We start from the raw sequence: 14,318 nt of genomic DNA on the forward strand, positions 1-14,318 counted from the left end.
TAATCTTAATTGGTTTAAGCCACTGAACTAGTAAGTTGCATGGTTGGTTATATTGCGAGGCTACAGAAGGTGTTGTGGGCATAAGGGCTCTTTTACAGTGGATTCTGGGATACAAGAATAAATGGGCTCAAACAGCTAAGTGAATAAGTGATTTACTGAATAATAGTAGTGATAAGATATACAGTACTGTGCAAAAGTTTTAGGTAGACATTGAAGCAATGCTGTAAAGTAAGAATGCATTAAAAAAGAAGTGTTAATAGTTTATTTCCACCTCATCACCACAACGGCTACAAGGAGATTGACCCCTGACCTCTGTAGGGGCAGGAACAGAGAGAGGGTTTAAATCCCCCCCCCCCCCCTCCCACCACGAACACCAGTGTTTCCTGTACCTACAGAGGACAGGGGCAGAGAGAGTCTCCCTGTGGGGAGATGAAGATGAAGACGGTAAATTCCTGACACCTTACCTGGTGTCCCTCCTGCAGTCCTCGTACTAACGCTGGGCAGGGGTGAAGGAGGGAGGTCTCACTCCATTACAATATGTGAGCCTGCTCCCGGGGTCACGATCTCCCGCCGGGCCTGCTTGGCTACCGCTGGGTGCGCGCCTAAGCGCTTCAAAAAAGCGGCAGACGTCACTTCCGGTGGACGGAGGAAGTGACTTCATCCAGGAAGCGTCTCCTATTCAGATTTCGGCGCCAGCAAGTGCCGAACGTCTCAGTGTACCGGCGTACATTGGAGTCAGCGTGCAGTCATGTCGACTGAACCCCGCTCCCCTGGAGACCCTTCTGTGCCGCCTGCCGTAAGTTCCCCTGTGGGGAAGCGCTTTTTTGCCCTGTTACCTGTTCTTAGACACTGTACCAGGTTGCTTGTTCCTCCTCCTCCACATCTCTGACTTGGGGCTTCTGGCTTTCTTAGCCCCATGTACACTTAACATGGCTAATGGGGGTTATTCTTCCCAGGTCACTAAGGGGGCTCAGAAAAAAAATCAGGAAACAGGCTAAGTGTGTGTCCTGCCTCAAACGGCTTCCGGACGACTACCGCAAAAGACTTTGCAAAGATTGCATATCTAGCGTTATCGCTGAAGAACAGCCTTCCTTCTTTGATGAGTTGAGGTCCATGATTCATGAGGAAGTAAAAACCTCCTTATCCCAAATGCCCCCCTTACCCAGGGATCCACCTCCACCTAAAAAGCGAAGGGGACCATCTCCTTCTTTATCAGACCTGGAGATGGTAGAGGAACATGCCTCATTATCTAGAGCCTGGGAGGACGAGGAAGCTTCCTCTGACATTGACACGACAGAGTCAGATAGGAAATTTTGCTTTTCATTGGATGAGATGCCAGACCTTCTAAGGGCTGTTCGGGCCACTATGGGGGTAGAAGAAACCCCAAGAGCCCACTCAGTCCAAGACGAGATGTTTGGGAGACTCGGGGTTAAAAAGACCCGGGTGTTTCCAATTAATGAGAACATACGAGATATGGTGCTCGACGAGTGGTCCAACCCAGAGAAGCGGTTGGGAGTGTCCAGGTCCTTTAACCCCTTAAGGACATGGGACGTACCGGTACGCCCTATTTCCCGAGTCCTTAAGGACCAAGGACGTACCGGTACGTCCTAACTTTAAATAGGCATTCCGGCGCCCCAGGGGTTAATCTGAACAGGATGCCGGCTGAAATCATTCAGCCGGCATCCTGTCACAACGCCAGGGGGGGTCATGTGACCCCCCCGTGTCGGCGATCGCAGCAAACCGCAGGTCGATTCAGACCTGCGGTTTGCTGTGCTTTTTGCAGTTTCTGATCCCCCGCGGTACCTGACCGCGGGGATCAGAAACTTTACAGTGCCTAAAATCAATATTTTTTACCCACCCCTGCACGATTTGATGCCGGAGGGTGGTGGGGGGGGGGGGGGGGTGTCGCATGCGGTGGGGGCGTTGCGGGAGGCGGGCGGTGCGGCAGGCGGGATCGCGATCGACCGGCTCTATAAAAATATCACATGACCTAACCCCTCAGGTGACCACCGTAAAAAAAAAAAAAAAAAAAACGGTGTAAAAAAAGCTATTTTTTGCCATCTTACGTCACAAAAAGTGTAATAGCAAGCGATCAAAAAGTCATATGCACCCCAAAATAGTGCCAATCAAACCGTCATCTCATCCTGCAAAAAATGAGACCCTACTCAAGATAATCACCCAAAAACTGAAAAAACTATGGCTCTTAGACTATGGAGACACTAAAACATATTTTTTTGGTTTTAAAAATGAAGTTATTGTATAAAACTTACATAAATAAAAAAAATTGTATACATATTAGGTATCGCCGCGTCCGTGACAACCTGCTCTATAAAATTACCACATTATCTAACCTGTCAGATGAAAGTTGTAAATAACAAAAAAAAAAAAACGTGCCAAAAAAGCTATTTCTTGTTACCTTGCCGCACAAAAAGTGTAATATACATCAACCAAAAATCATATGTACCCTAAACTAGTACTAACAAAACTGCCACCCTATCCTGCCGTTTCTAAAATGGGGTCCCTTTTTTGGCGTTTCTACTCTAGGGGTGCATCAGGGGGGCTTCAAATGGGACATGGTGTAAAAAAAAAACAGTCCAGCAAAACCTGCCTTCCAAAAACCGTATGGCGTTCCTTTCCTTCTGCGCCCTGCCGTGTGCCCGTACAGCGGTTTACGACCACATATGGGGTGTTTCTGTAAACTACAGAATCAGGGCCATAAATAATGAGTTTTGTTTGGCTGTTAACCCTTGCTTTGTAACTGGAAAAAAAATATTAAAATGGAAAATCTGCCAAAAATGTGAAATTTTGAAATTGTGTCTCTATTTTCCATTAAATCTTGTGCAACACCTAAAGGGTTAACAAAGTTTGTAAAATCAGTTTTGAATACCTTGAGGGGTGTAGTTTCTTAGATGGGGGTCACTTTTATGGAGTTTCTACTCTAGGGGTGCATCAGGGGGGCTTCAAATGGGACATGGTGTCAAAAAAACAGTCCAGCAAAATTAGCCCTCCAAAAACCAAACGGCGCACCTTTCACTCTACGCCCCGCTGTGTGGCCATACAGTAGTTTACGGCCACATATTGGGTGTTTCTGTAAACGGCAGAGTCAGGGCAATAAAGATACAGTCCTGTTTGGCTGTTAACCCTTGCTTTGTTAGTGGAAAAAATGAGTTAAAATGAAAAATTAGACAAAAAAATGAAATTCTCAAATTTCCTCCCCATTTGCCAATAACTCTTGTGCAACACCTAAAGGGTTAACAATGTATGCAAAATCATTTTTGAATATCTTGAGGGGTGTAGTTTCTTAGATGGGGTCATTTTTGGGTGGTTTCTATTATGTAAGCCTCGCAAAGTGACTTCAAACCTGAACTGGTCCCTAAAAATTGAGTTTTTGTAAATTTTGGAAAAATTTCAAGATTTGCTTCTAAACTTCTAAGCCTTATAACTTCCCCAAAAAATAAAATATCATTCCCAAAACAATTCAAGCATGAAGTAGACATATGGGGAATGTAAAGTCATCACAATTTTTGGGGGTATTACTATGTATTACAGAAGTAGAGAAACTGAAACTTTGAAATTTGCAAATTTTTCCAAATTTTTGGTAAATTAGGTATTTTTTTGTGCAAAAAAAATATTTTTTTTGACTTCATTTTACCAGTGTCATGAAGTACAATATGTGACGAAAAAACAATCTCAGAACGGCCTGGATAAGTCAAAGCGTTTTAAAGTTATTAGCACTTAAAGTGACACTGGTCAGATTTCCAAAAAATGGCCTGGTCCTTAAGGTGAAAATGACCCCGGTCCTTAAGGGGTTAAGAATCGGCTGTTGTTTGACACTAGTGAAGTGAAAATTTTCAGCGAAACACCAAAAGTTGACATTCAAGTCGCAAAAGTCAATAAAAAGACTACCTTGCCCTTCGAAGACACCTCGCAGCTGCGTGACCCCATGGATAGGAAGGCAGATAGCCTTTTAAAAAAATTGTGGGAAGCGGCGATGTTTAATTTAAAAGCAAACATCGCAGCTACCTCGGTAGCAAGGTCCATGAGGTTGTGGCTAGATGAGCTGGAATCTCACATCAGAGATAATACTCCCAGGGAAGAGATCCTAAGGTCCCTCCCCTTATTGAAGTCCGCCACAGCATTTATGGCAGATGCCTCGGCAGAATCTGTCAGATTTGCTGCAAAGGACGCCGGGCTTTCCAATGCGGCCCGCCGCGCCTTGTGGATGAAGAGCTGGTCGGGCGACAACACATCAAAGATGAAACTATGCTCCATTCCATTCTCAGGGGAATACGTCTTCGGCCCTGTCCTAGATCGTATCCTGGAAAAAGCGTCGGACAAGAAAAAGGGCTTCCCAGAGGAGAGACCCTATAAAAGGAAATATCCCTTTCGGGCCCCCACTAGCCAGAATAGATCCTTTAGGGATAAAGGAAAGTCAGGACGCTGGAGCTATCCGAAAGGGGGCAGGGGTAGAAATAACCCCTCTTCCTCCCAAAATAAGTCCTCGGATAAGCAATGACGCCAGAGTCGGGGGGAGATTGAAGAATTTTCTGACTCCCTGGGAGTCCATTACCCCGAATCCTTGGGTCCGGGACATCATAAAATTCGGATACCGAATCGAACTTTCTTCATCTCCCCCAAACCGCTTCATTGTGACCAACCCAAGCTCCTTCAATGTACGCAAAAGGATTCTGCAAGGAATTCAAAGCCTTCTGGCAATGGATGTGATAGTACAAGTCCTGTCATCACAGCAAGGACAAGGGTTCTATTCGAACCTGTTTTTGGTAGAGAAAAAAGAAGGCTCATTCCGTACAATTATAAACTTGAAAGCCCTGAACAAGTTCGTAATCTACCGGAAATTCAGGATGGAATCCCTAAAATCCCTGATTCCGTTAACAGGGAGGAATGCCCTGATGTGTTCAGTAGATCTTCAGGACGCCTACTACCATGTCCCAATTCATCCAGAGTCACAAAGGCTCTTGAGATTTGCCATTCAGGACCGCAGGGGAGTAATCCGTCACTTCCAGTTCACGGCCCTTCCCTTTGGGATATCATCTGCGCCCAGAGTCTTCACGAAGCTGGTAGTCGAGATGGTGGCCTTCATGAGGCACAAAGGATTGGTGATCATACCATACCTGGACGATTTCCTCCTAATTGGGAATTCAGAGAACAAACTCAGAACAGACCTACAAACCTTCCTGTCTCTCCCCCAAGATCTAGGGTGGTTGGTGAACCAGAAAAAAATCAAACCTGGTACCCTCCAGCAATATCCAGTTTCTGGGTGTCATCCTGGATTCCCGGGCTCAACATACCTTTCTTCCATCAGACAAGGTCAAAAACCTCCAATCGAAGGTTCGACTGTTCCAGAACAGGAGGTCTTATCCCATAAGGGAAGCTATGAGTCTCCTGGGTCTTCTCTCGTCCTGCATTCCGTCCGTCCCATGGAGCCAGTCCCACTTCCGATCCCTCCAGTTATGGGTTCTCAGAACTTGGAACAAACAACAGTCCTCCTTGGATCACAAAGTTCTGATCCCTCTAGCAGTAAAGACCTCCCTAGACTGGTGGAAAAGCACAGGCAACCTGTCCTTGGGAGTTGCCTGGGCAAAGACTCCCTACATTCAAGTGCTTACAGATGCAAGCGAAAAAGGATGGGGAGCGAAAGTGGGAGATCACTTGTTTCAGGGTTCCTGGATTCCAACAACCCGATCTCAATCCTCCAACTTCAGAGAGCTGGAAGTGGTCTGGAAAGCTCTGAAAGCTGCAGAGATCCTTCTCGTGGGTCAACATGTAAAGATTCTTTCAGACAACACAACGACGGTGGCTTACCTCTCTCACCAGGGGGGCACGAGATTGGAGAAACTGATGTCCATTGCAGGAAAGATCTTCAATTGGGCAGAATCCCACGTGAGATCCATCTCCGCGATTCATTTAAAAGGGATTCTAAATGTGGAAGCAGACTATCTGTCGCCAGTTAATCGACCATACCGAATGGTCTCTAAATCAGGACGTGTTTCAGGTTCTGGCAGAAAGATGGGGCACTCCACAAGTGGACTTGTTCGCCTCCAAGAAGAGCGCAAAGGTACCAACGTTCTGTTCATTGAACCCACGGGACAATCCCCGGGCGCTGGATGCGCTCACGATTCACTGGACTGGGATCTTTGTTATGCATTTCCACCCTTGCCTCTACTTCCCAGGATAATTCAAAAACTCTACCTAGAAGACACAACGCTAATCCTAATAGCTCCCTATTGGCCGAAAAGGAGCTGGTTCCCTTCCTTAAAAAAACCTATCAATAGAGGACCCATGGCCTCTTCCTTCCAGGAGGGACCTGCTTCATCAAGGGCCAATTCTACACCCCAACCCGAGCTTCCTCAAGCTGTCAGCTTGGATCCTGAGGTCCAGAGGTTGAAGTCACAAGGTCTTTCTGACCAAGTGATATCTACCCTAAAAGCGAGTAGGAAGAAGGTTACCTTCTCATCTATCTAAAGATTTGGAAGAGATTCTGTACCTGGACTGGTAACCCTGCCTCAAACTTAGAGCCGCCCAATTTTCAGAAGATCTTGGACTTCCTCCAGCAGGGACTTAAATTAGTTCTTAGACCCTCCACCTTGAAGGTACAGGTCTCGGCCCTAGCTTGCTTCTTTGATCAAGATCTAGCCAGTCATCGCTGGATCCAAAGATTTATGAGAGCTGCTTCCCGACTACGCCGCTCTCTAAAAACCAGGATCCCCAACTGGGACCTCAATACGGTGCTCACAGGCCTAACACTTGCCCCGTTTGAACCCCTATCTAGCTGCTCCACCAAATATCTCTCGTTTAAGACCGCATTTTTGGTGGCCATCACGTCCGCAAGAAGACTAGGCGAGATTTAAGCACTATCGATACAAGAACCCTATCTCTGTATCACCGATGATAGAATTATTTTGAAATTAGATCCAGGTTTTTTGCCTAAAGTAGTATCGGATTTCCACCGTAACCAGGAGATAGTCTTACCCTCATTTTGCAGTAATCCCTCTAATGATAGGGAATCTAATTTCCACTCACTAGATGTAAGACGCTCAGTCTTAGAGTATCTCGAAGTTTCAAAAGGTTTCCATAAATCCAACCTATTTGTCTTATTCTCAGGTAAGAATAAGGGTCTAAAAGTCTCAAAATCTTCCTTATCACGGTGGATTAAGGACTCTATTTCCATTTCCTACAAGTCCCAAAGCTTGCCTTGCCCCTCAATTTTGAGAGCTCACTCTACCCAGGCTATGTCCTCCTCCCAGGCCGAGCGGGCGGGAGCTTCCCTTGAGGATATCTGTAAAGCTGCTACTTGGTCTAACATCCACACCTTTACCAAACACTATAGGTTAGACCTATCTAGTTCGGACTTGTCTTTTGGACGTAAGGTCCTTCAGGCGGTCCCCCCCCCCCAAGCTATAATTTTTTATATCTCCTTGTAGCCGTCGTGGTGATGAGGTGGAAAGCCGGAATTAGACTTATCGGTAATTCAGTTTCCACGAGATCACCACGACGGCACATATATTCCCTACCCTTTCTTTAGCCTTACATGGGAGGTTATGAAGTAATACCCTCTCGACTTATTATTTTGTGTTCTCACCACTTGTTTTCTGTCTCTGTAATTTTGGACACACTGGTGTTGGTGGTGGGAGGGGGGGATTTAAACCCTCTCTCTGTTCCTGCCCCTACAGAGGTCAGGGGTCAATCTCCTTGTAGCCGTCGTGGTGATCTCGTGGAAACTGAATTACCGGTAAGTCTAATTCCGGCTTTTTATTAATTAACTAAATGCAAAGTGAATGAAAAGAGAAATGTAAATTTAATCAATATTTGGTGTGAGCAGCCTTTGCCTTCAAAACGGCATCAGTTCTTCTATGTAAACTTGCACACCGTTTTAGAAGGAACTCTGTAGGGAGGTTGTTCCATATATCTTGGAGAACTAACCACAGACCTTCTGTGGATGTAAGTTTGCTCAAATCCTTCTGTGACTTTATGAAATCCCAGACAGATTCGATGTGAGATCAGGGCTCTTTTTGGGGCCATATAGTCACTTCCAGGACTCCTTGTTCTTATTTATGCTGAAGATAGTTCATAATGACATTGGCTGTATGTTTGGGGTCATTGTCCTGTTGCAGAATAAATTTGGAGCCAATCGGACGACTCTTTGATGGCATTGCATGAAGGCTAAGAATCTGCCTGTATTTCTCAGCATTGAGGACACTATTAATCCTGACCAAATCCCCAACTTGGTTTGCTGAAATGCAGCCCCAAACTTGCAAGGAACTTCCTCCATGTCTCACTGGTGCCTTGTACCATTCTCCTGCCCTTGGGTGAACAAACTGCCTTCTGTTACAGATATATTTAAAATTTTTACTCATCAGTCCAGAGCATCTTCAGCTTGAAGGATAAATAGTCCTGCAAAAGATGATATGGCCCCACAGAGCCATGATCTCAACATTGTCAAGTCTGTCTGGGATAACATGAAGAGACAGAATGATTGGAGGAAGCCCACATCCACAGATCTGTGGTTAGGTCTCCAAGATGTTTGGGATAACCTCCCTGCCGAGTTACTTCAGAAACTGTGCAAGTACCTAGAAGAACTGATGCTTTTTGTTAATAAGACATGTAAAAACCACACTAGCGCTATTACACTCGCTAGATCACTCACTTGGATGCTGCAGTACCACCACCACTGTGGCATTTTCTTAATACTCCCATTTTTGAACGCATTTTTTCCACACCTGCCTAAAACATTTGCACAGTATCATATACTGTACAGCAGCAGTTGCGGTACGCAGGCCTGCAGGGTATAGCGATGTGAGGTCACGGTTACTTAGGCAAACGAGGGTTGCTATGGGTTACTCACAGTTTGTAGGATGACCCTGGGCAGCATACAGCAGTGATGGAGAGGCTGGCACAGAAGTCCTCTGGGGCACTCTCTGTATATGGGGACCAGGCCTGATGGTGGGTGAGGTGCCCTGGATGTTGCAGATGTTTAATGTGCCTAGGGCAAGGTCCCTTTAAGGTTCGTGACGCCAGTGCCTGTAACGGTGGCACACCGATTGGTAGTAGTAATAAGTGAGGAACACGTTGTTGGGGTGAACCTAACTTTTCTTTACTGGAAACAGTTCAACTTTATACACTTTGAATTCAGTTCCACTTTGCAGCAGTAATCAATAGCAGGCTTTACATCAATGGCAGGTAATGTTCTTTGCAAGATACTCAGAGGGTAAAATCAACACTCACAGACCAGGCTGCACTATTCCTCAGATATCCTGGCTGTCTGTATCCCAAGGCCCGTATGCCCTAATGCTGGCTTTTATCCTTGGCAGCAATCGTCCTCAGGTATATATCCCTTGCTTTAGTTTAATGATCCTTCTGCCCTTCAGCTTACTTGACTAGCTGTAACACTGGCTCTGCTCTGCTCTGGTTAGGGAACTGCAGGTTTCTCCCAGGAGGCAAACTCTTCTCTTGGGGTGAATCTTCTGAGCTAACAGAGGCTCAGGAACTACAGGCAGGCTAGACTCAGGGCTGGGACAAGGTCAACCACCAACAGAGGCTGAGCTTCCCAAGTGCGCCCCCCCCCCATCAACTTGTGGAGTCTTTACTAAATACTTAGTGTTGTAATCACACATAAGTATGCGCAGTTTAATGATTACGTACCAATTAACTATAGCTGTAAACAAATGCACAACCTCTTTAGATCCATATAAATATAGAATCTAACAGGAATGACCCCCGCATAGTGACTGGATACTAACACCACACTGTAACTAAATTAAAACCAATATGACAATATAGTGGAAAATACTAGCACTACACAGATTCTGCAAACCATAAGTGATTAAAAGTACATAAATATTGACTCACAGGGCGACTCAAGGGTGAATCAAAGGCGACGTCTTCTTTGATAAGAATCAGTCTTTTTCTGGCCACCACTCGTCTCCGCAGAATCTGCAAAACTAATAGTTTAGGCTTCTCATTCCATGATTCCAGCACCATCCCCACCTCTGTACAAACTCCCAATGCGTATTGCCCCACACAGTAATAAAGCCCACTAAACATGGCAACACAGAGAAAAGGAATCTGTACTATATGACAGCACAGATGGGGGAGCCTGTACTATATGGGGGCTGTACTGTATTGGGGCACAGAGGAGGGAAATGAAAATAAATGCAGACTTGTATGACTTCAAAGGGGTTATCCTGTTATTTAAAATGTATCCCCCATCCACAGGATGGGACTCCCTGAGCGATCTCCAGATCGGGCAGGTCTGTGGATGACAACACTGTTATGTGGGATCTGTGGATGGCACCATTATGGGGGGATCTTTCGATGACACTGTTATGGAGGATGTGTGGATGACACTGTTATGGAGGATGTGTGGATGACACTGCTATGGGGGATCTGTGGTGGATGACACTGCTATGGGGGATCTGTGGTGGATGACACTGCTATGGGGGATCTGTGGTGGATGACACTGCTATGGGGGATCTGTGGTGGATGACACTGCTATGGGGGATCTGTGGTGGAAGACACTGCTATGGGGGATCTGTGGTGGATGACACTGCTATGGGGGATCTGTGGTGGGGGACACTGCTATGGGGGATCTGTGGTGGAGGACACTGCTATGGGGGGATCTGTGGTGGAGGACACTGCTATGGGGGATCTGTGGTGGAAGACACTGCTATGGGGGATCTGTGGTGGATGACACTGCTATGGGGGGATCTGTGGTGGAAGACACTGCTATGGGGGATCTGTGGTGGATGACACTGCTATGGGGGGATCTGTGGTGGATGACACTGCTATGGGGGGATCTGTGGTGGAAGACACTGCTATGGGGGATATGTGGTGGATGACACACACTGCTATGGGGGATCTGTGGTGGATGACACTGCTATGGGGGGATCTGTGGTGGATGACACTGTTATGGGGGGATCTGTAGTGGTTGACACTGTTATGGGGGGATCTGTGGTGGATGACACTGTTATGGGGGGATCTGTGGTGGATGACACTGCTATTGGGGGGATCTGAGGATGACACTGTTATTGGGGGAATCCCCCCCATAACAGGGTCCGTGTAGGAATGACCCCCAAATACAAGGGGTGAGGCTGTGGTGCTGTATCTGCTTTTATGATGACAGCGCTAGCGGGGCCCGGTTATATAGTTAATAAGATTATATCCAGTGAGCGGGGAGGTGTAGTAGAATACAGTCACATTGCACGGGCCCTGCTGTCATTATGAAAGCAAATGCGACCCCACACCTCTTTTATTGGTGGTCAGTAAATGGGTCTGTCACAGACCCATTTACTGACCACAAATAAAAGAGGTGTGGGGTCGCATTTGCTTTAATAATGACAGCAGGGCCCGTCGCCCGTGCAATGTGACTGTATTCTACTACTATAAAAGCAAAGCTCTGCAGATGTGACTGTATTGGGTCAGTCAATCACTAAATGAACCCTGTTATGGGGAGAAACTGTGGATGACACTATTTGTCATACACAGACGGTCTGTCTATGACAAATAGTGTCATCCACAGTTTCTCCCCATAACAGGGTTCATTTAGTGATTGACTGACCCAATACAGTCACATCTGCAGAGCTTTGCTTTTATGCCTCATATGCATCCATCCATCCATCCCCCCCCCCTTCCCAGCAGGCACTGTAAAAATCACATTTTTATTTTTCAAACTGTCTCCCTCCCTGAGATTTTGGCGCCGCCTACTACTTACAAGTTATACAGAGGCAGGGCACTTTATTACTGGAGGCAAGACAAGACTGAGTCTACTCTGAGACTACAGTCCACACCAGGACAGCTGGGCACAGTGGGCAGGCTGCTGAGGCGGGAGAACTTGGAGAAGGCAGCAGGCGCAGGAGTCGGGAGAAGAATCCAGTCAGTGGGCGGGCTCTGCCTGGCGCAGCGTGACATCAGCGTGACGCATCACGCTCTGGGCCCGCCCACCGTTCTCCTGCCGCTGCCGGCTCCCTCCTGGGTCCTTTGAATCACCGGCTGTGATGCAGTACCGCACTCGGCGAGTCGGCACTCGCGCGGCGCACTGCTGTCACATCACAACTCAAGCGGCAGCAAGCGCTCGCCTGCCGCCGGCTCGCCACTGTCTGGCCTGCCGCCTGGGGGACTTAAAGTGTTTGACTCCGGCGGTGACCGGTCTCCGGCCCCTGCTGCGCCCTGAGGCTGGAGCGCCCAGAGGCTGGAGCCTCCCCAGCCTCTGTGTCGGCCCGGCCCTGGCTAGACTGCACTTACTAGCCTCCTGGACTGCACTACCCCTTCCTTTCTGGGCCTAACTATATATATTAGGGGTTCCCTAGCTCCCTCTAGTGCCTAGGAGGAGGAACTACACCCTAATAGGCCTGATACCCAGATAACACAGGGAAAATACACATAACACATCATATCAATTATAATGATCATATTAACCCTTGTGTAGTGCCCACGTTTACCTAGTGGGACACTACACAGTTACAGCATAAAGTAAAGAAAAGGTCACTTAGCTCCAGATCTTGGTAAGTTTAATGTATAGATATTAGGACTATGTATGCAACTATAATACTGCATTCCCCACTTTCTTCCAGGCAGCGTGTAGAGCATTAGAACAAGCCAAAAGCGAGAACATCAACAAACTTGTTGTATTCACAGACAGTATGCATACAATAAATGGTAAGGCTTCTACACTGTACAGACTCCTAAGGGCGAGTTTTTCTGTGTGCAAAAACCCAAGGGTTTTACAGTTTAAATGGGCAGGATCCACTTGTGGCTTTAACCCCATTTAATGAGCTAATCCACAAGCAAACGCCCCCGTGGTGACCGAGCAGAAATAAACTGCAGTCATTTGGACATCAGTGTGGACTCCCATTGAAAACAACGGGAGGCTGCATTGGCTACATAATAACCTTAGGACGAGGCCACAGTATTCTCCTTCATGGTCTGTCTGGTTTTACCAGGTATCACTAAGTGGATCCATTCCTGGAAGGGAAACAATTGGAAGATGAGCACTGGGAAAGAGGTTATAAACAGGGAGGACTTTGAAAAGTTGGACAGGCTCGTACAAGGGTTGGACGTGAAGTGGGTGAGTATGGACATGCGTATGTTCTCCTGTCTTCTTTACAACCTGTAGCTCCAATAAAGATATCTATGATGTATCTCTCCTCCTCTGTCAGATGCACATTCCAGGCCATGCTGGTTTTGGAGGAAATGAAGAAGCTGATAGACTGGCCAGGGAAGGAGCTCAGAAGCCTGGACAAGATACCAGTGACTCCTGAATGGACAATCAGTACTAAGGCCTACATATAGTCAGTTATAATGTACAGTCCACAGGACTGCATGGACGCGAGGCAGTAACCTAGCGGATGATGTAAAATAACAGGACATTAATACTGCCTTTGGACTTGGAAGATTTTATCATGGTCTCTTCAGTAATAAACTGGCCTTATAAGGCGGCTTTTGTGGGTACTGGATTATCGGGTCCCATGATGTCTGATTTTAAATTCATTTCACTACAGACCTCAACCATCTAATTATAATGTATAGAGGAAACCTCTTCAGTAATGATGACATTAGGATTAGTATAAGGTTGTATAGTCCTCTTTCTTTTTGGCCGCACAGGCTAAAACTTCTTTTTTTTTTTTTACAGGTGAAACATATTTACTCAACATTTTTCACCTGTAAAAACAAAAACCTTGAGAGTGTGCGGTTTTTGCTGCTCTGGCTGAAAATAGGTCATGTGTATGCACCATTACTGAAGTCTGTTCTTATGGCTAGCTTGCATATAGTGTTAGTGGTATATACACACAAAGACCAAAAGGTTATTGCCCACTATTTTAGAACCTATATTTACAGTGGCATGTAAACGTTTGGGCATTCCTGGTTAAAATCACTGTTACTGTGAGCAATTAAGTTGAAGATGAAATGATCTCCAAAAGGCATAAAGTTAAAGATAACACATTCCCTTTGTATTTTAAGCAAAAACAATTTTTATTTATTTTTTCTTTTGCATTTTCAAAATAACAAAAAAAGGAAAAAGGCCTGAAGCAAGATTTTGGGAAACCTGCATGGTTAGTACCTAGTAGTACCCACTTTGGCAAGTATCACAGCTTGTAAATGCTTTTTGTAGTCAACAAAGAGTCTTTCATTTCTTGTTTGAGGGATGTTCATGCATTCTTCCTTGGAAGAGTCTTCCAGTTCTGTTACATTCCTAGGCCATCTTGCATGCATTGCTCTTTCGAGGTCTATCCACAGATTTTCAGTGATTTTTTTTTTTTTTTTTTTTTCAGATCAGGAGACTGTGTGAGGGCCATTGTAAAACC

At 46.1% G+C, this 14,318-nt stretch overlaps 1 protein-coding gene across 3 annotated transcripts in view; it reads left to right on the forward strand.

Annotated features, from left to right (window-relative positions):
• The window catches only part of RNASEH1 (ribonuclease H1), a 56,269-nt gene extending 42,800 nt beyond the window's left edge, over positions 1-13,469 (forward strand). For all 3 annotated transcript variants that reach the window (XM_040427550.1, XM_040427552.1, XM_040427551.1), the window contains 3 exons: positions 12,588-12,672; positions 12,957-13,081; positions 13,173-13,469. In XM_040427550.1, the coding sequence (XP_040283484.1) occupies positions 12,588-12,672; positions 12,957-13,081; positions 13,173-13,274 (312 nt within the window). In that variant the 3' untranslated portion in view covers positions 13,275-13,469. The remainder of the gene's footprint in view (positions 1-12,587; positions 12,673-12,956; positions 13,082-13,172) is intronic.
• The last annotated feature ends 849 nt before the right edge of the window (positions 13,470-14,318 follow it).

This window comes from Bufo bufo, chromosome 4 (genome assembly GCF_905171765.1).
Source record: "Bufo bufo chromosome 4, aBufBuf1.1, whole genome shotgun sequence".
Lineage (NCBI taxonomy): Eukaryota > Metazoa > Chordata > Amphibia > Anura > Bufonidae > Bufo > Bufo bufo.